We start from the raw sequence: 27,192 nt of genomic DNA on the forward strand, positions 1-27,192 counted from the left end.
CACTTTCTTTTATTTTCACCATCACCATGGATTTATTCTTTATGCATGTATCCTTACTATCCTATCAATTGGTCACTGAGGGAGACGGAAAGCAAATGCATGTGCTTGGTTTACAATATTCCAAAATTGCTTTCTGAAATGTTTGGCCCTGCGTACACCAATGTTCCACTCTATTAAGTAAGATGGCCCCTCTGTTCAGCAAGAAGTCAAGTCAGGCACTTTAATTTTAATAACCAAATGTCAATGCTGTCTCCTATAAATCTAATAGCTAGAGAATATGAATTTTGCTCCCATCAACAAAACAAAACACAGACTCTTTAGCCTCTCTCTCACCAGACAGTTTGGTCTCAGACTGGCCAATGGCCAGCTCCTGTCAAAATTACAGTTAAAACCAATAAACTGTCATTCTTCTGGGTTTTCCACATCAAGTCACATGACCAAAAAGCAATATACTTCGACTATTTTAGTTTCCCTCCCTGAAGAAATGCCTTTTTTCTACTATGATTTATGATGTTGCCTTTCTCAAGGGTTAATAGATAATTCTTGCTGTAACTTTTACAAAATTGTAATTGACTGTATTTCATTATGATATTTAATATCTAGCACATAAGAAACTGCATGCAAAATTCCTCTCAGGATTTAGTGCCAACAGAAGATTTTCTTCTCCCGAAAGAACTGATAAACTTCCTTATAACAGGCAATGGGAAGCAACTGATACCTTCCATAACTCTACACGATTAGCTTGACAGCTATAAAGGTCAGAGCTAATTTTAGTGCTTAAATTCAATAGGCAGATTCTATGGGAGACAGTATATTGTACTGAGAAGCCCATGGACGTAGGAAATCAGAAGATCTGGGCTAACCTACCTATGCTACTCTCAGGATTCTAGACAAGTCTCAACGTCTCTGAGCTTCATTTTCTTCATCTGTAAAATGGGGATAATTTCACATTTATTCAATATGTGCATTGCAACCTGCCCCCATGAAGCTCCAGAAAAAGTTACATAACTGGCCTGGTTAATTTTACTTTAAAAATAATAATCACAAACCACAAATGGGTACACTGTCCAGCAATCCTACTACAATTTCCTCATTAGTTTGCTTTCCCACTCTTTGAGATCACTACTCCATACGATCCCCCGAATCCTTAAATCGCCCCTAAATCCAATATATAATTACCTTACATCAAACTACCCTGAAATACAATGCGATCCTTTCGATAGTCCTACCCACTGCCTAATATGTAAACTCACCTGCCCCTACGCCATTCTCTTAGCCTGTTCAATGAATGAGGCAAATATCTTGGTTTATATTCTGAATTCCTTCTCATCCCAACCCCATCTCATAATACTCTCTTCCTAACCATTATGTTCCAGCTACAGTGGCCTCTCTCCTATTCCACAGTCTGGGTCCTCTCTATGTCCAAGCCTTTTCACCTTCTGTTCCCTCTGCCGGTACTCCAGTAATTCTCACCTTGTAAGACTGAGCTCCTCAAGCAAACCTTTTCTGAGCAAAAATGGTCACCCGTAGTTATTTTCTACCACCCCACTTTGTTTCTAGTACTTATCACAATCTGATGTTTAGTTTATTTGTTGGTTTCTTATTTACTGTCTTAAACACTAGGTAAGTCTCCAAAATTGGAAGTCTTGATTCTTCCCTTTTCCGTCTTTACCCCAACATCTACTTTTCCTCCAGTATTTGTCTTGATGAATGGTTTGTAATCTGGCCAGTTGTCCAAACCAGAAATTGGCAACTATCCTAAACCCTTCTCTCTTCTTCTCTCCTCAAATCCATCAAGCTTTTAAAAGACTATTACCTAAATTTCTTTTGAACCTACACACTCCTGCTCCCTTTACATTCCCAATCAGTTTAGATTTTAATTGTGTATTGCTTAGATTACTATAACTTCCTAAATGATAATTCTTTATCCTCAGCTCCTCAAAGAGAACTTTCTAAAGCACACACCTAATTTCCATTCTATACTGTAGTCGTCAACACAGTTCTATTTTTTGTCTTTGAAAAATTTGCTTAAGTGATTTCAACAGATCTCCAAACCTTTTAACATAAACTTTGTCTATGATTAGGTCATTCTTTACCTCTCTAAAGTCTCCTATGGACCTTTCACTCAAATGTATCCTTAGTTGAACTTTACTGAAATTACCTGCAATTCTCTAATCTACTTCCATGCTTCTGTGTAAACTGTTCCCTCTACCTGGAAAGTCTCACCTTCTCCCCCTAGCGCTTTACTACATATTCTTATAGATTCAGCCCAAGTGTCACCTACTTTACCTGGTGTTCTGATTTTCAGATACTCATCTTCTGTGTTCCTAGAGCACCCTCTACATCTCTGTCATATAGTTATGACAGCTGTCATTCTGTTTCTAACACTCTACACAGCTACTGGCTCTTTGTAGGTATTCCATAAATGATGAAGAACTGATGAAGGCACGTGCACAAGTGCACATGTATTCAACGCTCCACCCACTTTCTTTGTATGCCTTATAATCTCATTTTACTTACATGTTGAACCATCTAATTGTAAATGTATTTTTTTGTAAATGCCACTTTCAATGTTTTTTTGGGAGTAAGTGGAGAAAAAAACTGATGACAAACTAAAGTAAAAATTTGTTTAGTGGCTTATTTCTACACATCTGTACTTTCCATTAAAAAAGGCAGAGATTAAAATATGATAATTTGACTTTCCTACAATCCAATTAAGACATTACTAGAAAAAAATCATTACAAATATAAGGAAAATGAATGATTCTGAAAAATCTGAAAGAAAATCTGAGGTTTACTTAGGACCCACATTTGCCATCACGACCACTAAGTTCTCTGGCTTTTACTGCCATTCACAGCTGTATACAACGCCAATGGCTAAAAGTAAAGAAACTTTAACAGCATACTGTCCAGGGAAAAATTATCCTCAGGTCCAAAAACTTTTGAGAAAGACAGATATTAATAATTTACAAGGAAGTCTGTTTAGGAATTTCTGTCTGATAGCTGTAAAAAAATCAAACCATATACACAGACGAATAAAATTTAAATTTTACCATTATTTCAAATAAATGTATCTTGAATTATAAAATTTGTGAGAAGTAATTTTTCAATTTTTGACCTTTTGACCTAATAGAAGAAAACTGTTACATAATGTTTAACATCTTTATAACTTCAAATAAAAATCTAGTACCTTTGATAGAAACTAAAGCGCCAATTTAAATATGCTACGCAGTGTGATAAAAAAAATATGTAAATGTTTAAAGAAAAAAAATTTATTACAGCGAAAGACACATTGCCATTAATCCCCTTCAAAATACTCTTTCTCATCAATTTGGGGAATGTAATCAATAATGTTGTAAAGATTTTGTAGGATATCCGATGGACACTTGTCTCATTGGAGAGACCACCTCAGGGATGATGTAGATGCCTGATCACTGCACTGTACACCTGAAGCTGAAGCTGAAGAATAATGAATGTCAACTACAATTTTTTATATATACATATATATGTGTATATGTATATGTATATATATATATATATTTACAAGAAGCAGAGTACAGCATTAGGAATAGAGATAGTGGAAATGTAATGGCTGTGTGCGATGTCAGAGGGATAGTGGATGGGGGTAAGGGGGTTGTCACTGTGTGAGGGATATAAATGATAAATGTCTAACTATTATTGTTTTGTGCACCTGAAACTAATAAAAAAATACTCTTTCTCCTGTCTTGGCTGCCTCGATGTCCTGAATCAATTCAAAACGATTACCTTTCACGGTCATTTTGACTTTCGAAAAGAGCCAGAAGTCACATGGTGCCAGATCCGGTGAATAAGGTGGATGAGGAGACACCATAAGATTTTCATTTGACAGAAACTGCAGTACCAGAAGTGATGTGTGATATGGAGCCTTTCCATTGTGATCACAAAATACGGTGAATGCTGCTGCCGAGTGCCAGCCAGCAGAAAGGCAGGGATCTTCAATACGGTAAGCAGAGCATCGAACCTTAGTGTATAACAGTGTATGACAAGTTTCAACTTGTTTAGTGCAGTCAGTTGGTGCGAGCTACGGTTGAGAGAAGATGTGTTTTAAAGTGTGCTGTAAATCATCCTCCATCATGATAATGTTCCATGCCATACATTGCTTCTGGTATATACGGCAATTTCTGTCAAATAAAAACATTACAGTGTATCTTCATCCACCTTATTCACTGAATCTGGCACCATGTGATTTCTGGCTGTTTCCCAAAGTCAAAATGATTCAGGACATCGAGGCAGCCATACAGCATAACTAAAGACACTCATGAAAGAGGACTTCCAGAACTGCTTCAGTGAGTGGCAAGAACGATGGGATAAGTATGTTTTTTATTTTTTATTTTTTTATTATTAGTTTCAGGTGTAGAAAACAATGTAATAGACATTTATCATCTATATCCCTCACACAGTGATATCCCCCTCCCCCCATCTACTACCCCTCTGACATCACACAGAGCCATTACATTTCCACTATCTCTATTCCTAATGCTGTACTCCACTTCTTGTAACTACATATATATAAAATATTGTAGTTGATATTCATTATTGTTTAGCTTCAGCTTCAGGTGTACAGTGCAGTGATCAGGCATCTACATCATCCCTGAGGTGGCCTCCCTAATGGGACAAGTGTCCATCAGATACCCTACAAAATCTTTACAACATATTGATTACATTCGATGGGATAAGTGTGTTTGAAGTGATGGGGAGTATTTTCAAGGGTATTAATGTCAATGTGTCTTTTACTGTAATAATTTTTTTCTATTATTATTTAAACATTCAGTCTTTGATCACTCCTCGTTTATGGTTCTTCTTTTATTTAAGATGCAAAAGGGCACAATAATTTTCTGACCAAGCAGAAGGTAATTAAATAGAACAAACTAGATATGTTGTTCACCTTAAATTTGAATTTGGATCTATTACTTATTTGTGCGACCTTGGGAAATGTCTGTGTCCCAAGTGCTTTTACCTCAAGAAAAAGGGAGTAAAAATTATAATCTCATAAGACTATATTAAGAATTAAATGATATACCATAAGTGATATATCTGGCATGGTACAGGATTTCAATAAAAGTTATCTGCTTCATAGGATTTATGCAAGATTCAAATATATTTTACAAGGTTTCAGATAGCATAGAACATGAGAAAAGCACAGAATTTGGAGGCAAAAGGTCTGGGTCTACATCTCAACTTTGTTCCTAACTATTTATATATACCTGGCCAAGTCACTCACCTTCTCAGTATCTTAGGTACAAAACAAATGTAAGAATATTTGCCATACTGAGCTTTCAGGATTGCTTTAAGGATTAAATATGATAATCTTTGTGCAAGCACTTTCTAATTACAAAGTACTACATATGCTATTGCTACTATCAAGACACGAATTGCATCAAAAACTAACTTCTTCCTACAAAGATTAGGGAATTCTGCTTTTATAAAGTTATTATCACTTCCCAGGCACCACTGAGTTCTTGAATTTTATCAACATTTATAAAATGTATTTATGTTCTACTAAACACATTTCCTCAAGACCAATGTTTCATACCTTTTTCTAAACCAAATTTCAAGCAAATTAATTTAGATAAAGTGTTGCTGCTTCTCAAAGATTTGGAGGTTAAGTTAGGGCAAAAGACCCTGTAAACCAACATATAATTATTTAGTGGGAAGGTTATCTGGCTTGCGGCACTAATGAGGGGAAATCTGCTTTTTATTAAAAATCGTAAGTTCAACTACGATTATCTGCCAGAAATGAAAATATATACATTAATAAACATTAATATTGAAAAGATCAGCTCATGACCCAGCTGAAAGTTGCTGTAGACCACAAGCTGGGAACCACTGCCTTTGAGGTACAGGAATGGGAAACTTACGGGTGTGGGGTAACAAGGCCCCTCAGAGTTATGCGGCCACTCGGCGAGCCAGCAGCACGGATAAAAATGATCTTTTTTCCTCTTTCCAATAAATCATCCTGCTGCAATGAATTTTTATAAACAAAAATATAAAATATATTATAGGCACCTGGTTTCTTCTAAATGTTTACACAAATTAATCCTTATGGCACTATTATGAGCAGCTATCCTTACTGCACAGATGTGTCAAAAGATGCAGAAGCAATTCCTTTATGGTCATTCAGAAAGATCAGTAGCAAAGATTAAATATCATATATTACTGACTTTGTGTCCTAACTGAGCTCTTGGGCTGGGAACCAAGTGCCTAGATAAGCACCAAGTGCCAAAGAGAACTCTTCATGTGTAAGAAGCCACTAGTAATACTTCTATTAGCAAATCATCCCACTACTGGCTAGCAAACACCCTAAATCAAAGCTGCAAATACAGATGACAAACACATTTTTACCCTTCATGTTACCAATACCAGTGCTTCTAAAATATTTTAACATGGCTCAAGATTCACTAAATAGATTTAATTATGAATATAATTGATTTACAATGTAAACAAATAAATAACCATAGTGAGAGCTACAGCTATAGAGCTATTACCCTAACATTAGCAACTGCTATAATTCGTCCCTAAGACTTTGGGGGAATTTTCTTTGTACATATAATAAAAATCAATACCACTGAAAAACATCAATTGTATTTCTACATATCAGCAACAAGTAGGAAATAAAATTTAAAGATATTTACAATTGTATCATAAACCATTAAAAAACAGAAATAAAGTCAATAAGTCATGGGAAACATCCACATACTAACACCTAGTTTATTTCAATAATGTTTTATAAAGGAGACCTAATAAAGGCATATACAGTATTCTGGGGTTGAAAGACTCAATATTGTAAAGATGTCTATTTTCCCCCAATTGTATGGATAAATATATTAAATGTAGTCCCAATCAAAATCCTAGCAAGACTTCCTTTTCTGTGTAGAAATTCATAAGAAAATGCAAAAGGACAAGAATAATCAAGGCGATCGTGAAGAACATCGCTAAGAATAACTTTAACAGATAGCAATACCAATTATAACACTAGAGAAATTAAAACACTGAGATAATGGCAAAAGAATAGAAATATAGATCAAAGGAACAGAACAGAGGGTCCGTAACTGACATACACATATACGGCAAAAGTGGAATCGCAGCACAATGGAGAAAGGAAGGTCTTATAAATGGTGCTGGGACAACTGACTGTATGAAGAAAAAAAAAATGAATCTTGACTCTTACCTTACATCATACACAAAGTATCAGTTCCTGACGAATTATAGATATAAATGTAAAAAGTACAACAGTGAAGCATTAAAAGATAACACAAAGAACATCTTTATGACATTAAAATAAGCAAATATTATCTAAACTAGTTCACAAAAAGCCTTAAATACAAAAGAAAAGACAGATAAAATGGAGTTCTGTTCACGTAAAGCAATCATTAAAGAGTGAACTAGCAAGCCACCGAATGGGAGAATATATTGTTAGTGCATATTTTAGAAAACCCATATCCATAATACACGAAGAACTCTTACCAAAAAAAGTTGTCAAACCAATTAAAAATAAAAGGGGGGCAAGAGACTTCAACGGGTACTTCACAAAGGAGTGAATACATGCCCATCACAAGAAACATATGAAATAGTGTGTTCAACTTCATTAGCCCTCAGGGAAATCTAAATTAAAACTGCAAGGAGATACTACAACATACCCACCAGAAAGGCTAACATACTAAAGACAGAAAGTACCAAACACTGACAAGATATAGGACCAGAGATCTGATACACTGCTGGATGGAGAGGAAGTAAATTGGCATAACCACTTCGGAAAACTTCTGGACACAACCCACTAAAGCTGAAGATATGCATATCCCATGACGGTGTAATTCTGCTCCTCAGTTTATATCCAACAGGAATGCATAAAAAAATCTCCATTAAGAAACCTGTACTAGAAACCTGTACATTCATGGAAGTACTACCTGTAATAGTCCCAAATTGGAAATTACCAAAATGACAAAAGCCACAATCAATTCATACTCATACAGTGGAATACCACTGGCAGTAAGAATAAACCAAGACTACATTACACACAGGTAAGGATGAATTTTACAAACAAAATGTTGAACAAAGCCAGCATATAAAATGTACATATTATATGATTCTATTGGTATAAAGTTCAAAATTAGGCAAAACAAATCTTTGGTATATAAAGTCAAACTAAGGGTTAGCCTAGCTAGAGATGTGTGGAATGGAAACGGCACGAGAAGTTGTTGGGGCCCAGGGGTTCTCGCAATGCTCTGTTTCTTCATGGAGATTCTGCTTACGTAGGTGTGCTCACTTTGAAAATTTGAAATATGGTGGGTGTGCATGTATTTGTAAGCTTTTCTGTATGTATCAACAACTTCAAAATACTTCAAAAATCTTTTTAAAACTATACCAGCAAATTTACACAAAGATGACTATTTGAGCCTGTGGAGAAGAAAGGAAAACTTAAATATGGAAGTGGGACTACTGGTACAGTGTTTTCACTTACCTTTGTCCTGTAATGCAATTTGTTGCTTATGCAGTAATGCCACCTCCCGTCCCAAAGCTTTCTTTTGTCTTTCCAGTTCATTTCGAAGCACCAAAATTTTTAATTGCAGGCACTCGCTTTCTTTTTTCTAAATAATTAAAAGCACAGGTAAATTTATTAATATAAAAGCCATGACTGTGAATAATTATACATTCATAATGTTCCAAAATGCATAAAGGTTTAAAGCACTTAATACTCAACTAACTTACTGATCTCCTGAGTAACCCAAAAGACACTACAAGCCTCTTTCCTGACATCACAATACAACAACAAAAGATTACTAATAAGAAAGAAATGGAGTCCTCAAAATGTTGAATGCAGAGTTGCCATAGGACCCAATAATGCCACTCCTACGTATCTACCCAAGAGAATCAAAAATATATCCATACAAAACCTGAATATGAATGTTCATAGCAGCATTATTCATAACAGGCAGACAGTGGAATTAATCCAAATAGCCATCATCTGATCAATAAATAAAATGTGGCATATCTATGCAATGGAATATTATTTGGCAATAAAAAGAATATTATGTGGCATAAAAAGGTAGATGCCACAACATGGATGAGCCTTGAAAACATTATGCTAAGTAAAAGAAGCCAGTTTAAAAAAGACACAGACTCCATTCATATGATATGTTCAGAATAGCAAATCCACAGAAACAAAAAGTAGATCTCCATCCTTGCCAAACGGAACCACGGTGCTCTAATATCCCACAGATTTCAGAAAAGGCCAAGCAGGGACCTAAGGCTTTCATCCCTACGAGGCGGTAACCAATCAAGTCCCCTATAATGTCAGTGGACACCACAGGGGAAGCCTGGACTTGTAGCAGTAACAAGATAACCCTCTCTCTCCCTGCTGGCTGACATCAGAGAAGGCCTAGTGGAGAGTCAGAACTTTCACCACTACGCAGCACTAATAGGCCGCCCTACATTCCTTATATTCCTCATATCAGTGGAGGCCATCTGGGGAGCAGTATTAAGGCACTCCTACTCCTCCCAACCAGTAGGTATCATTGGAGGCCTAGGAGAGAGCTGGAAGTCCCACCCCTGGCCAGTAGTGTGTGTGTGTGTGTGTGTGTGTGTACACGTGTGTGTATGTACACGTGTGTGTGTGTACACGTGTGTGCACAGACAACCACTTAGTATCAATGGAAGTGACTTGTAGAACCTGAACTTCTTCACGCACCTGGCAGTAATAAGATGGAGCCTCTCCCTTCCCCTACCAGAGAGAGTTGTCAGAGGAAGCCAGGTAAAACAGAAGGCTTGAATAAGATCCGGAGACTCCTAACATAATACCCAAAATGTATAAGTTTCAATCAAAAATCACTCATACCCAAAACCAGAAAGATGTCACAGTAAATGAAAAAGGATAATCAATAGATTGCAACACGGAGATGACAGACATGTTAAAAATATCTGACAAAGATCTGAGAGCAACCATCATAAAAATGCTTCACCAGCAATTGCAAACACACTTGAAAAAAAATGAAAAAACAGAACATCTTGGCAAAGAAATAGAAAGTCTCAGTAAAGAAATAGAAGATATTAAGAAAAAAACAAATGAAAATTTTAGAACTGAAAATAACTGGAATAGGAGAAATAAGATAACAACAGCTCCGATTGTCAGTGCTGGTCTTCCACATATAAGTGGACTTGCTGGACGCTTTCTAATTCAATTCCACCCCCCGCCCCGCCATTCCAGGCCCTTCCCTGTTGTTGCCCTCTTCACCTTGAATCACGTTCAAGAAATTTGATGAAAAAGAAAATGTGTCCAATTGCATCCAGTAGGAAACCTCAGTTATAAAGGGTGTTAAGACCAAATTGATAGAGCAATTTCCAGGTATTGAACTATGGCTTAATCAAATCATGTCTAAGAAAGATCCTGTCAAAATGGTGTGACGCCATGAACATAGAGAAATCCTTACAGTAAATGGGAAGTTACTATTTTTTTAAATTTATTAGGGTGACAATTGTTAGTAAAATTACATATATTTCAGGTGTACAATTCTGTATTACATCATCTATAAATCCCATTGTGTGTTCACCACCCAGAGTCAGTTCTCCTTCCATCACCATATATTTGATCCCCCTTACCCTCATCTCCCACCACCCACCCCCCTTACCTTCTGGTAAGGAAGTTACTATTTTTAGACAAGGTGAAGGAACTTTTCAGCCAACCCTAAAATTACTCCACAAATATCTTTTTATCCTGCCACACCAGCAGGTTGATAAAGGAGCCATCATATTTGTACTCAGAGGAGCAAAATTTCATGTCCAGGCTTAACTCCTAGAGCTAAACTTTACCCTGTTGCAGGAGATATGATTGTTGCCATCATGACAGAAGGAAAACAGTATATTCTGTATGTCAGAGTCATGAAGATGTCTGCCGAAGATGCTAAGAAAGTCAACAAAGGAGGCACTGAAAATATCCATTATTTAAATGATGGGCTGTGTAGTATTGGTGTTTGTGTCTGTATGTGATGGCATGAAGACAATACCTCTGTGGTTACGCTGAATAAATTCAACAGATGCTAAAATTCAAAACTGGAATAAAAAAAGTCACTGAATGATCTCAATAGCAGAATGTAGGAGACAGAGAAAAGAATCTTTAAGCTGGAAAATAGAACAATAGAAACCGTCCAATCTAAACAACAGAGAGATTATAGACAGTAAAAAAAAAAGAACAGTCTCAGGGATCTATGGAACTACACCAATCTAACAAGTACTAGGAGGAAAGAAAAAAGAGGGCAGGAATGAAAAAGCACTCACTGAAATAATGGTTAAAACTTTCCCAATTAGGCAAAAGAAATAAACCTACAGGTTCAAGAAGTTAGTGAACCCCAAAAAGAATAAATTAAATGGAGAAAAATCACAAAATAAATGAAACCAAAAGCTGGTTTTTTATAAAGGTCAATACAACTGATGAAACTCTACCCAGGCTAACCAAGAAAAAAAAAGGAGACAAAAATTACTAACATGAAGAATGAAAAGAGGCCATCACAACTGATCCCATGGACATGAAAGGAATAATTAAACAACACTATAAACAACTCTATGCCCACAAACTTGATAACTTAGATGACACGAACCAATTCCTTGAGGGACAATCTACCAAAACTCATTCTAAGAGAAATAGATACTCTGAATAGGCATATACTCATAAAATTAAATCAATAATTAATTACTTTCCAAAATGGAGAGCACTGGTCCCAGATGGTTTCACTGGTGAATTTTACGTAACATTTAAATAAGAAATAATACTAGTTCTTTAAAATCTCTTCCAAAATATAGAACTTCCTAACTTATTCTATGAAGTCAGCTTTACCCTAACACCAAAACCAGATATCACTGGAAAGGAAAAATACAGACCAATGTCTCTCATGAACATAAAGGCAAATTCCTCAGCAACACATTAGCAAATCAAATCCAACTATGCATAAGAACACCATGGCCAAATGGAATTTATTCCAGGTATGCAAGGCAAGCTTGACATTCAATAATCAATTAATGGAATTCACATCAACCAGGCTAAAGAAAAAAAAATCAGAATCATATCAATAGATGCTGAAAAAGCATGTGACAAAATTCAACACACATTTATGACAAAAACTCTCAGCAAACTAGGCGTAAAGGAGAACTTCCTCAACTTGGTAAAGAGCATTTGCAGAAAAACCTACAGCTAACATCACACTGAATAGTGAGAAACCAGGTGCTTTCTCCCTAAGTTGGAGAACAAGACAAGAAGGTCCCCTTTCTCCACTCTCTTAAACATGTACTGGAAGTACTAATTATGCAATAAGGCAAGAAAAGAAAAGAAAAGCTACACAGATGGAGAAAGAAGAAATAAAATCATCTTTGTTTATAGAATTTTATGATTGTGTGATTATACATATAGAAAATCCTACAGAATCGACTTTCTCACAACCAAAACCAAAAACACCCTCCTGGAACTAATAAGAGATCATAACAAGGTTGCATAGTACAAGGTTAATATACAAAAGTCAATTGCTTTCTTATGTAATAGCAAGAAACAATTAGAATTTGAAATTAAAAACATATCAATTACATTAACATAAAAAATAAAATACCTAGATATAAACCTTAAAAATTACATGCAAGATAAATGAAGAAAACTACAAAACTCTGATGAAAGAAATCAAAGGAGATCCAAATAAATGGAGAGATTGTCCACATTCGTGGACAGGAAAACAATATTATTAAGATGTCCAATTTTCCCAATTTGATCTAAAGATTCAGTGAAATCCCAGCAAATTATTTTGTGGATATCAACAAACTAATTCTAAAGTTTACATAGAAAGGGGGGAAAAAAATAGACTAGCCAACACAATACTGAAGGAGAAAAAGTTAGAAGACTGATACTATCTAATGTCAAGTCTTACTATAAAGACATATAGTAATCAAGACAGTGTGGTATGGACAAAAGAAGAGACAAATAAATCAATGGAACAGAATAAAGAGTCCAGAAATAGACACACACAAACATAGTTAACAAATCTTTGACAAAGGAACAAAAGCAATTCAATAGAGAAAACATAGCCTTTTTACCACAATGTACTGGAACCACTAAACAGCCACATGTGGAACAAAAAAAACCTAAAAATTTAGATACGAACCTTACACCCTTCACAAAAATTAACTCAAAATGGATCATAGACCTAAATGTGAAATAAAAAATTATTATACAACTTCTAGAAGGTAGCATTGGAGAAAATCTAGGTGACCTTGAGTTTGGAGATTACTTTTTACATAAAACACCAAATGGATAATCCATGAAAGAAGAAATTTGTAAGTTGGACTTCACTAAAACCTCTGCTCTGCAAAAACCACTATTAAGAGAATGAAAAGAAAAGTCACAGCTGGGAAAAAATATTTGAAAACCACTTATCATGAAGAAATATCTAAAATATACAAAGAACTCTAAAAACTAAATAAAACAAACTCAATTAAAAATTGGGCAAAGATCTGAACTGTCTTCTCACCAAAGAAGATATACAGATGGCAAATAAGCATATGAAAAGACGCTCAATATCCTACTGAGGTTGGACAATTACGTTTGTGAACTTTCCACCCTATAAGCCCACGAACTTCGTATGTCATGAGGAAATTGCAAATTAAACCAATAATTAGATACCACTGCACAATTATTAAAATAATTACAATCCAAAACACTAACAACACCAAATGCTGGTAAGGATGTGGAGTAACAGAAACTTTCATTCATTGTTAGTGGCAATGCACAGTGGTGCAGTCACTTTAGAAGATAGCCTGGCAGTGTCTTATAAAACTAAACATAGGCCTACTATATGATCCAGCAATTGCACTCCTAGATATTTACCCAGATGAGTTATACACCTATGTTCACAAAAAGACCTACACATGAATGTCTGTAGTAGTTTTATTCCAAACCTTGGAAGCAACCAAGATGCACTTCAGTAGGTCAACAGATAAACTGTAGTATATCTGTACAATGAAATAGTCAGTGATAAAAAGAAATGAGCTATGAAAAGACATGGAGGAAACTTAAAAGCATATTGCTAAGTAAAAGAAGCCAATCTGAAAAAGCTACATACTGTATGATTCCAACTATATGACATTCTGGAAAAGGCAAAACTATGGAAACAGCAAAAAGATCAGCGGTTGCCAGCGGTTCTGAGGGATGGGGAAAAGGATGAATAGGCAGAATATAGGGGATTTTTAGGCCAGTGAAAGTATTTTGTGTGACACTCTAATGGTGAATACCCAACATTATGCATTTATCAAAAACCACAGAATGCACAACTCAAAGAGTGAACCCTAATGTAAACTATAGACTTTAGTTAATAATATTAATATCGATTACACAACTGTAACAAATGTACCACTCTAATATAAGACGGTAATAACAAAGACATTGGAGGGAAAGGGGGGAAAATGGAAACTTTCTGCAGTTTTTCTGTAAAACTAAAACTACTCTAAATAGAGTTTTGTTTTGTTTTAAATGATAGAACTGTACTTCCAAAGAAGTCAATTTTACTGGATGTTCATTTAATAAAACATCTCAGACATTTAAACAGAGATACAATTAAGTTTGCTAAATAAGTTTGTTCATTTATCTTTGCATAAAAATATGTCCTACTTAAACCTATGAAACCATAGTTTAAATTTTACTCAGACTCCCTTTTAAGCCAAATACTTGCCAGAATTTGCCTCCAGATGAAATCTGAAATCCTGCCCCCCCAAGGAACAAACATGTATGTGCTCATACATGTTTGCATTTACACACAATTACTGCATTATGAACGTATGTGCTCTTCTCTCCTGGTGTTTGTCAATGGTATCGATAATATACTCTTCTTGATTTTCTATAACATAATCTTAATAAAATAGCAATTTGGCTGTACCAAGTAAATTCTCGTCTCTGTTCTAAATATATGCTAATTAAAATTGTAATCGGAAAAAAAATCCATTCATTAAAAAAACTGACTAGGTTATTAAGTCCTGGGATAAGCTGATGGAAAACTTTAAAAGAAAAAAAGTCAGCATCTCTATTTGATGCACAGACAATGAGGAAGCAATGGCACTCAGCGAGATGAGTAATGGTATGGCCTTGTAGAAGGAATGGGCATGGAAAACGACTTTTGACAGTGGTGTGGAAAGTACTTTATAGCTATCACTTCTCACCCAAAATGCTTTCTTCCTCATCTCTGAAATACTGATTCTAAACAGATGGCACGATCATCTGTTAAAGACATTCAAGCCAAGAAAACAAGCAGAAAAGCTTATTTCCAATCATCGTTATTATATTTGACTGGGAAACTCTATTAAGTATGAAAAGTTTCTAATCAATTTTTCCTGAACAAAGCAAACATGTAATGACTGTCCTACTACTATGTGCTTCTAGATGAATGAGAAATGGTTTCTGCTTTCTAAGAGTTTGGGTCTAGTTAAGACAGAAGCCCTGCCAACCCACTGTAAAAACAAAGACTGAAATGAAACTTAATGAGATTGTCCATCATTAAAGAAAAAGGAACCAAGAAACAATCTGCATTTCTTTAGTAATCCAATAATGTCATAAGGAAGCCCTAGGGTGTTTTTACATCACTGAGGAAAGAAATATGTAAATTCTTAGGAAGCAATCTTTTTACACAAAGAGGTGTTCAATTTCCTTAACTTGAATTTTTCCACAAAATATATAAAGTGAATTAATTCTACCTGAGCATGAGAAAAAAATAGAAAAAAAGGAAAGCAACTCTTCAGAGAACACAGAGATATGCCCAGGTAGGGGGTTAATCTGCCCTATTCCTGAGTGTGCACTCAAATTAGGATGTTTTTCAGAATCAAAGCACTAAGGGTACAAGTTAATCTAAATACTAAACTAATACAGGAAGGTGTGTGCATAGTGTATTTGTGTTATGATCCATGTGCAGAAACTGGCCCATTTACAGAAATATATCAAGTCATTCAAAACCAGAATTGCTAGCTGTAATTTCTGATGCGTAAAACACACCCTGTCCACATGGGATCTGGTTCTGACCCTTTCTAATGCATCTAAGTCAAACACTCAAAGATCTTAATGTTCCCTAAGTATATTCTAATGGGTTTCTGTGTTCTATTCTGCTTACCTGTTTACTGCATGTGAAGCAGGGCCTGCTTGGCACCCCCACAGTAGAGGCCTTTCCCAGTCCCCAGCCTCACCTTGACCTACCTATAGCTTAACAATAGATCATCCCCCTGTGGCTCGAGCTTGGAATGTCCCCAGTCCCACCCAGTTCCCTGTTTTAGAAAATTGCCCTGAAATTTAAGATTAGTACCCGTAGACTTATTGATCACAGTCTCAATGGTCCACCAGGCTAATCCATCATTGTTCCTGGGTTACTGACTCCACCAGAGAATCATGTGGCTGGCCGACTGTCTGACAGTCTATGGACCAGATGAAATATGGACCATGTATATGGAGTAAGACGACGTCACATCACAATTTGGTGCCTGGCCAGGTTTAGTTTTGGTTTTGGTAATCGGATCCAAAGTTAGTCTTTCTGGTTTTGTCTGTCTGATTCAAGGAATACTTGGATCTGTGTGTGTGTGTGTGTGTGTGTGTGTGTGTGTGTGTGTGTGTGTGTGAAGTCCAGCTGTATTTGTTCAAGCTCAAAAATGGGATCTAAGGTTTCAATCCCAACCTAGAGCCCAATGGGCAAAGTTTTAGGCCATTGGCAAAACTATGGCTATAAGCCATTGACCAAAAGGAAATTAATGTTCTATTGCAATACTGCTTGGCTAATGTATACACTGTTTCCCCGAAAATAAGACCTAGCCAGACAATCAGCTCTAATGAGTATTTGTAGCAAAAATTAACCTAAGACCCGGTCTTATTTTACTATAATATAAAACCGGGTCTTACCTAACATAATGTAATACAAGACCAGGTCTTAGGTTAATTTTTGCTCCAAAAGACGCATTAGAGCTGATGGTCCAGCCAGGTCTTATTTTCGGGGAAACATGGTATTAGATTCTGGAGAGCGCTGGCCGCTCAATGGTTCATTGAATTATTATACTATTTTGCAACTGAAATTGTTCTGTTAGAGGTCTGGAAAATAGGATTAAATTTCTTATGTATTAGGTTGGTGCAAAAGTAACTGCAGTTTAAAAGGTTAAAAATAACTGCAAAAACCACGATTACTTTTGCACCAACCTAATATAAGTCTTTATGATAGACCCTGAAAAGAAGAGAACAAAACTGATAGTTCAGAGAAAAGGGGACTCCACCCAACCCCTAATCCACTTATAACCAGGAATGCCTGAAGCTGAGGTAACGGAAGAAAATAGGCATTCTTAAAAAACGAGCAGCTAATGCCACAAGCCAGAACCCCCACCCCTTATTCCAGCCTCTTTGAAATTGTAGGGGCAATTGTAAGATCTTAGGTCCTCTTTGCAATTGTTAATAGTTCTGTTTATAAGTATATGATCTCTGATATCTGTGTTTGTCTATGTTTTATATATAATGTTTTTGCCTGTGGACGGTATTACCAGATTATATTTGATTGGCTTAAAGAAAAAAAGATTAAGCACTTAAATAAAGTCAATTAATAAAACTAACCCAAGTACTTTTCAGGATCATATGATCTAAGAAAATATTTTGATACTAACGCTGGTTTAACTTTTGGTTAAATAGACATGTCTTTTAAGGTTATTAACATTAAATATAGTATCTTTCGTTTTACGTGGGTTTACAAAAATATATGTTATCTCTGTTTCAAAATTTGTCAAGAAAAAAACTTGAGGGCTGGCCTGGTGGCTCAGGTGGCTGGAGCGCCATGCTCCTAATGCCCAGGTTGCTGGTTCGATTCCCACATGGGCCAGTAAGCTGCACCCTCTACATCTAAGATTCTGAACAACGGCTCTCCCTGGAGCTGGGCTGCTGGAGGTTGGCCATGAGCTGCCATGGGCTGCCGCGGGCTGCTGTGTGCTGCCGTGGGCTACCATGTGCTGCTGCCATGAGTGGCTGGTGGCCAGTGTGAGTGGCCGGCAGCTGGCAAGAGCTGCCATGAGCTGCTGTGAGCCGCCTACCAACGTCAGGCGACCGATTGCCTCAGCCAGGGGGAGCACAAGGCTCATAATACCAACATGGGCCAGGGAGCTGTGTCCTACACAACTAGACTGAGAAACAACAGCTTGAACTGGAGTGGAGGGGGAGAGGCGGGAAGAAGGGGGGAAAAAAAGAAAATAGCTTGAGTAATAATTAACTTTGAAATCTCATAGATTTAAGAACTAATAAAATGTTAACTAAAATAAGGTTTTAGATGAAACTTCAGTAATAATAATGTAGTGTGGATGTTTGGATGTGGTTTCTCAGCATCTGTTGGTAACTTAAGATTTTAGTTTTGCTAAGTTGTGTAAAATGATAAAAATAATTGAATATCTAGGTATTTCCAAATAATGAAATACTGAAATATTAATTATTAGATAGGTCTGAGTTCATCTATTTCTGGCTTCTTGTCACAGGAACGTTAAAAGATAAATTAAGATGTGTTAATAAATATATCTTGTATTTTATTACAAAAGCCTATGCTTTTGAAGGTTAAAAATGTGTTCCTGGGGGCGGCTGATTAGCTCAGTTGATTAGAGCGCGGTGCCCTTAACAACAAGGTTGCCAGTCCAATCCCCACATGGGCCACTGTGAGCTGCGCCCTCCACAACTAGATTGGAACAACTACTTGACTTGGAGCCAAGGGGCCTTGAAAAACACACTTAAAATAAATAAAAGTTAAAAAAAAAAAATATATATATATATATATATATATATATATAATTCCTGGATTTGCCAATGGAAATGCTAATTGCTTGCTTTTAGTTATCAGTAAAATCAAGGTTCTGAAGATTATGGATTCTCATTTATATGAAAGAAAATGATGTGTGTTTTCAAGGAAGGTATAAGGTACAGAAATATAGTTTTGAAGGAACTGAAAGAAAGTAGTCTGTCCTAAGGGTGGTTATTTCTGAATGAGTGAGAGGGGACAAACTAACAGGGACTGGGAAAGTTATAGAAGGTTTGTAAAGAAAAGTCTTGAGAGAATTTTATACATGGTTAAGCTAAATGCAATTAAGTAAATGTAAATATCAAAAGTAAGCTGGTGCAAAAATTAGAGTTAAGTTTTTTCTTTGCTAAATAAGACGTTTATTAAATTATTGGTCTGCTATAATATTACAAAAAAGTTTTGTGCCTGAAAAGCAAAGATTATATGTGTCATCAAAGTAATTTTCTATGTTTTATATTGTCTTAATTAGGTCTTTAGTTACTCAAGAAATAGTTATGTAAACTTCTGTATTTCAGGACTGCTGGAGCTCATGTTCCCTCATCAGCGTCAGAGTATAGACCAGTATAAGGAAACTTAGCCTAATGTTTTCCCTAACCTAACAGGATTATTATAATGGTTCTGGCACCACTGTTACATCCCTGATAAAGAGACTCAGATCCTAGAGAAGGCCAGGGAATTTGTTTAAATGCCTTTAACAACCGAGACAGGGAAAACGAGGAAAGAAAGGAACAGTGAGACTGAAGACGAGGCCAGAGACAGGCCAGATTTTTGGCTGCAGTTAATAGACAGGCCAAGGCCAGGGTCACCTCAGGGCCACCCCGGAAGCCCCAGAAGAGGTCCTCCAAAACAGCTGTACCCCCTATGCAAACTAAAAGGGCACTGGAGAGATTATCCCATTCTGAAAAGAACAGAGACAACTCCATCCTTTCAAGTGGCTGTGACCAAGACAGGCCTGAGGGTCCCAGCGGCCCCCCAGGAGAAAGAGGCTAATCTCACCACAGGGGAGGACTGTGGGTGGCCCTTGATGTAGCAGGTTAAGACTGTTAATTGCCTGATTGATACGGAAGTCATTTATTCTGTCTTGACTGCTCACTCTGGACCTGTTTCCTCCGAAACTTGCTCAGTTATGTGGAGAAATAAAGTCCCTAAATTTGGGCTCATATGCAAGCCTGTTCCTTACCATTGACCTATACCTTAGAGGAAATGTAAAACGAGCAAATCAGACTTTAAAAAGGACTCTGGGAAAGTTTTGTCAGGAGACCTCTAAACCCCGGCTCTAGTTGCTGAGATTCTAACCTCAATTCTGCTTATTTCCTATGCTGTTAACTTGGGAGAGATTCCGCAGACACTTAGGAAATATGGGGGACCAGTACCTCCCCCAGATCGACCCCTCTACACATTGTAGCCCCGGAAAACCAGGGGACCTAGAGAGGGCCAGGTCTCTAACAAACCAGTTAGCTCCTAAGTGGAAGGGACCCTTTGCAGTTTTTCCGAGCACCCCAACCATTGTCGGGTTTCAGAGTCAGTGGCTGGGTGCACTTCACTCGAAACAAACTTATGTCATTTAAGTCTCCACAGGACTCCCCCAGAAGGAAGACTGTCATTCCTATTCCTAGGAGTCAATTGGACCCAAAGCTCCTCTTCAAACAGAACTGCTGGAGCTGTTCATTAGTGCCTCTCTACTTGTGCCCCACCTGGGATATCATTGAACCCCATTTGGCTCTCCTCTTCCCTGGACTCCTCTAGGGAGAATAAGAAACTAACATCTTTGTAAAATTTTTCTGATATAATAGCTAGGTGCAATAGCCTCTCTGACTGCGGGATGTGCCATAAACAGCCCCCTCCGCACTGTGATAGATTAGCAAGAAACTCTACTGCCCACGCTCAGCAGGAAGCAGCCAAGAAAGGTCATCGTCCCCTATCCTTGCCACCATACTAATTTTATAGGCATAAAATGAATAAGAGATGGGGGGAATTGAAGCAAAGCCTGGCTGGCACCCCAATAGCAGAGGCCTCTCTGCATCCCCGGCCTCACCTTTCCTTCACCTACCTATCACTTGACAATAGATCACACCCCTGTGGCCTGAGCTTGGAATGTCCTCTGTCCCTCCCAGTTCCCTGAAATTTATGATTAGTACTCTTAGGCACATTGATCACAATCTCAATGGTCCACCAGGCTAATCCCATCATTGTTCCTCGGTTACTGACTCCACCAGAGAATCACGCGGCCAGAGGGAAGGCTCTATGCACACTCCTGGAATCATCACACAGCCTCTGGAGGAACACACAGATTTTCCATTAAATACCCCAAGATGGACTGAAAATGTCCGTCTTGGGGTATTTAATGGAATAAATTTAATGCAGCGTTTAAAGGTGTTAAACCGCTGCCCTCTCAGCCCACAGTGCTCTGATAATAAACGCTTATTCTATGACCCAACTCCTGTGTCGGTCTGTTGGCTGAGTGGCGCAGGCAGCATGAGCCCCAGACTCAGTTGGCCTCTAGTTTTACATGTATAGTTAATGTCACACGTGCATCTTTAATGGATCACTTTTAATTGGATCTTGGTATTTTTATACATCACTCTTTGATCTGAAAATCACAGATACATTCATCTATTTGCAAACACACACATTCCTATTTATGGGTCTTTACAAAAATAGTGATGGGCAATGTCAAAGATTCATTTCAGCATGACAGACTAATCTATAAATGATATATTAAAGGAAACAATTTTCTTCTCATAGATCACACTGGAGCTAAAATGCCTTAGGCAAAAGTTCTCAAAGCATGGTACAGGAAACCATGAGCGTTCCTAAGACCGTTTCAGTCTGTGAGATCAAAAATATTTTCATCATAATACTAAACTGTTATCTCCTTTTTTCTCTAATTTTCTCAGTTGTATAGTAGAGTTTCCCAGAATCTATAAATTTTGTGATATCACAACAGATTGACTGCAGAAATAAATGTGAGAATCCATTGGTCTTTTATTAACCTAGATATTATCAATAGACATACCCTACGTTCTTTGAGGTCTTTATAATTTTTAAGAGTGTAAAAAGGGTCTTGAGACTAAAAAGTTTGAGAATTGGTGGCTCAGGGCATACTCATCTATGTCAGTTTTCTCACCAAAATAGAAAATAGTTAACAATATGAAAAAAAGTTGGCAGTTGTCCTATAAGTTAACAAATTTGCTTTTAAATGTCATTTATAAGTTGTTTCCATTGCACCTACTAAGGGAAGGGGAAAATGTCCTTAGAAAATATTTAATCCAACCCATTAATTTCATACACTGCAGCAATGTCAGGCCTAGAAACCAGGTCCAGCTGGAAGATAACGCAAAAAGTATATCAAAAGTATATGATAATAAAACATACAGGAGTTCTGCTTCTGGTATAAGAGAATGAGCACCTAACAAACTGGTCTTTGCATAAATAACAGCTATAGACATGATAAAATACAAAAAGCTACTATCTGAGGGTTCTAGAGATTGATCAATGGCAGGCAGATTTTGGAGGAGACTCAGAACCTGGTGCAAGCAACCAACACAGTGAATTTTCCCTTTTCTGTGGCTTTGCCCTGAGGTTATCTGCAGTCAAACTCCACAGAAAGACAACTATTTTTCTGGTCAAAAGAACGAGCAAACAGATCAGGTTATAAAGGCCACCAGAATGGAGGAAGCCAGAGAATAGGCACCCCAAATTCTGTTTAAACCAAATCCGAGTCTCTGACTGAATCCTAAACCATATATGCATGAGGCAAACACACATTTATTATGCTTAAGGGTAAAAGTACTAAACTAAAATGTGAAGCAATGTTCACTGTAGTTTGAGCTTAACCAAATTAACTACCTGCTAAAATAAAAACATCAATATTCTTCAGGGCAAATTAACAAAATCCAGAGGTTCCACAAGATGACATGCACAATGTCCAAGATACTATGCAATATTACCCAATATATGAAGAGCCAGGAAAATGTGACTCACTTTCTAGGGAAAAGACAACCAACATATGCCAACCCCAAGATGACCCAGATGTTAGAAATATCAGACAAAGACTTTAAAGGCACTATTATAAATACGCTGAGTGAGAATAAGTAAAATAGTCTTATAATGCATAAAAAGATATGAAATCTCAACATAGTACTAGAGAATATTAAAAGCCAGACTTCTGCTTCTGGTCAAAATGGACTAGGAAAAAGGAATACTGCCCAAGTAATTTTACTAGGACACCATAATCCTAATACCAATCTGAGAAAGTAATTTAAAACATTGCATCCCAATAGCTCTAATAAATATAGACACAAAAACCCTTAAATTATTACTAGATCAAATCCAGCAAGATACAAAACAGATTATATATTGTAATCAATTCAGGTTTATACCAGAAATGCAATGTTAGTTAAACATTTGAAATTAAATCAACATAGTTCACCATATTAACAGAATCAAGGAGAAAAATCACATGATCATTTCAATAGATGCAGAAAAAGGATTTGACAAAATTCAACATCCATTCATGATACAAACTCTCAGAAACTAGGAGTAACAAGGAACTTCCCCAAACCAATGAAGGGCATTGCTAACATTAATGGAGAAAGGATGAATTGTTTCTCCCTATAATCAGGAACAAGGAATGGATTTCCACTTTTAACACTTTTGTTCAACATTGTACTATATGTTATATATCTTAGTTATTGAAATAAGGCAGAAAAATTAAAGCACATAAAGCAGTCCAAGTTTGTGGGTACAATTGTTTACATACAATATCCCAAGAAATCTGCATAATAACTATCTAAACTAAAAAGTTAATATAACAAGATTGTAAGATGAGTTTACTAAATTAAAATAAATTGTATTCTTATGTACTAGCAGCAAACAAATGAGAATCAAAAATTCAAAAACAATCCCATTTGCAATAATGTCCAAAAAAAAACCCTCATATAAAATACTTATACATAACTCTAACCAAAGATGTCCAAAATCTCTACAGAGAAAAAGATACAAGATATTATTGAGAGAATCAAAGAAAAATCTAAATAAAAGAGATATATGCCATGTTCATGGACTGCAGAATTTAATATTATTAAGATGGCAATTTTCCACAAATTGATCTACAAATCCTTACCAAAATTCCAGCAGACTATTTTTTTTATAGAAACTGACAAGTTGATTCTCAAATTCACTTGGAAATACTCAGCACCTACAAAATCCACAGGAATTTTTAAAAAGAAGAACAAAGTTGGAGGACTTACCCTATCTGGTTTTAAGACGGCGAATCTATAATAATAAGAGAGTTTAGTATTGGTGAAAGATAGACATATAGATCAATGGAACAAAACAGAGAATCCAGAAATACATACACACATATGTGATCAATTGATTTTTAGACAAACATTACAAAACACTTAAATGACAGGAAAGAATGTTCAACAAATGATGCTAAATCAACTGGATATTCATACAGAAAAAAATTATCTTGCTTAACTTGTACAAAAAAGACTAACTTGAGATGGATCATAGGTCTAAATGTAAAACCCAAAACTATAAAACTTCTAGAACAAAACCCAGGAGAAAATTTATGTATAACTTTGGGTTAGGCAAAGATTTCTTGTAAGGAACACAAAGAGCCTGAACCGTAAATTAAATTTTTAAAAAATACACTGGATTTCATCAAACTTGAAACTCTTGCTCTTTAGAAAACATCATTAAGAACATAAAGAGGCAAGCCACAGACTGGAAGAAAATATTCCCAACACACATATCAGAAAAAGGACTTGCATCTAGGGAGAAGAAAATACACACACACACACTCTCTAACTCCAACATAAGAAGACAAAAATCACATTTAAAACTGAGGGGAAAAAAATCTGAAACTACTTTACATGTATACTAAGAGTGAAAAATAATAAGTAAATAAATTGTAGATAATGGGAGCCAGGTTTCTCACTATCAGAAAAAGATACTACAAATAAAGTGAGGGGGAACAGCTAGATCGAAACCTGTGGTGTTAGGGTTGACTATATTAGTATGAACATGTTTATTTTAATATATATATAGAGAGATAGATACTTGTGTACTCATATACCAGGTCTGTCCACTGAGAGGGCCTAGAAGCAGTTAAAACCCAGTAGCAACAAGCACAACCAGCGCCCAGATCGTTTCTAAATACCATTATCCAATGAAAGGAACAGGACTCCTTCGAGAAATGGCTGATTCTACAGATGAGACAGAAAAAATACAAAATGAGCCTAGATCATATAGTGCCAGAAATTAAGGAAGTGCTTTAAAACAACAAACAAAAAAGAGATGAAGGCATGTCAAAAGGATACAGGAGCCAACCTGAAAGAGCTCTCAATGCCACAACTTGAGCAAGAAAATAAAAAACATAGTATTGGATTATAACATAAAGTATAAAATAAATATACACATGTGCACACTGATAAATAAATGATTGAATAAATAAATGGCGGGAGAAAGGATGAATCTTTCTCACAAAGGATCCCAAATAATATGTATAGATAGTTCTCCTCCAGGAAGTGAAACTTAGGTCCCCTCTGCTTGAGTGTAGGCTGGACTTAGTATCTTCTTTTCAAAAAACTGAGTATGGAAAGGGAACTTTATAGTAGATAAATCTGGAAGACAGTACGTTAACCAAGTGATCAAGGTTAATAAAAACAGTGATTCGTCATGGTGACTTAATCATATAAAAGAATGAGAAACTGTCATAGATCAGAGAAATCTAGGAAGACATCATGATCAAATCCAATGTGGTATCCTAGACTGGATACTGAACGAGAAAAGGACATTAGTCTAATCACGGCAAAACATCAGACAAATCCCAATTGAGGGATATTCTATAAAATATCTGACCAGTAATCCTCAAAACTGTCAAAGTCATCAAAAACAATGAAAGTCTGGGAAAGTTTTACAATCACGCAGAGTCTAAGGAAGCATGACTACTAAATGTAGTGTGGTTTCCTGAATGAGATCCTGGAAAAGAAAAGTGACACTAGGTAAAAATTAAGAAAATCTAAATAAAGCATGAACTTTAGTTAATGATGATTTATCAGTATAGCTTAATTGTGACAAACGTACCATACTAAGGCAAGGTGTTACTAACGGAGAAACTATGTGGGGTATACGAGGTAACTCCCTGTACTATCTTTGTAATAATTTTATAAATTTAAAACTGTTGTAAAAAGTTTTTTATTTTATAAAAAAGAATTAGTAGAAACACTGGGGACACCTGAATAAAGTCCATGGGTAACAGTAATGTATCAATGTTAATTTCTTGATTTCATGATGTACCACATCACATCTACCAAACGTAATGTGGTTATAAGAGGCTTATGTTAGAGGAAACTGGATGAAAGGCATACGGAAACTCTCTTTCTTTTGAAGTTTTCTGTAAATCTAAATAAAGAGTTTATTTCTGAATGGGCGAAAATATTTAAATATAATAATATATAAGATATAATAAAATATAATAAGATATAATAAAATAATAAATAAGACATAATATTAAATAAAACAATAAATAAGATATAATAAAATATTTATAAAACAATAAAATAAAATATTTAAATCTATATTTCTTAAGAGACATGGGTGACCAACAAAGATATGAAAAATGTTCACCATAGAAATATAATTATAAACCAAAATAAGAAAACACTACAAATCCATTAGAAGACCTAAAATTAAAACGACTGACCTCTTACATGAAATGCACAAATCCTTGAAAGACATAAGCTACCAAAGTTTAAGAAGCAGAAAATTTCAATAACACTACAGGTATCAAAGAACTGAATTCCTAGCTCAAAATCAATAAAGAAAACTTCAGACCCTAATGGCTTCAGAGGTAAATTCTACCAAACATTTAATAATAATTCCAATTTTATATATATTCTTCCAGAAAATAGAAGAGGGAATCCTTCCCAACTCACTAGATTTGGCCAACACTACCCTGACAACAAAGGCAGACAAAAAGATTACAAAAAAACAAAACTACCGATCAATATTCCTCATGAATATACTAGATGCAAAATCCTTTAAATTTTAGAAAATTAAATCTAGTAATATACATAAAAAGAATAATTCATCATTAACAAGAAGGGCTTTTCCCCAAAATGCAAAGTTGGATTAACATTCAAAGATCAATCAATGTATTTCACCATCATAATGTAAAAGAAACATACAAATATCTCAACAGATACAGGAAAGGCATATGACAAAATCCAAAACAGATAAATAAAACTTCAAGATTACAACAGCAGAAATTTCATAAGAAACATAATAAAATGCCAAAAAATTTATGTTGGACATTGATGTAATGTGAGAA

The 27,192-nt window shown here is 36.0% G+C and overlaps 1 protein-coding gene and 1 pseudogene across 1 annotated transcript in view; one reads left to right on the forward strand and one right to left on the reverse strand.

Annotated features, from left to right (window-relative positions):
• UVRAG (UV radiation resistance associated) overlaps positions 1 to 27,192 on the reverse strand; it is a 274,598-nt gene that overhangs the window by 128,191 nt on the left and 119,215 nt on the right. The window contains exon 8 of the mRNA XM_019726447.3: positions 8,498 to 8,624. Coding sequence (XP_019582006.3) covers positions 8,498 to 8,624 — 127 coding nt within the window. The remainder of the gene's footprint in view (positions 1 to 8,497; positions 8,625 to 27,192) is intronic.
• LOC109444804 (malignant T-cell-amplified sequence 1-like) lies at positions 8,668 to 11,655 on the forward strand (annotated as a pseudogene).

The sequence above is a fragment of the Rhinolophus sinicus genome, chromosome 14, assembly GCF_057876585.1.
Source record: "Rhinolophus sinicus isolate RSI-liver-muscle chromosome 14, RSI-T2T, whole genome shotgun sequence".
NCBI lineage: Eukaryota > Metazoa > Chordata > Mammalia > Chiroptera > Rhinolophidae > Rhinolophus > Rhinolophus sinicus.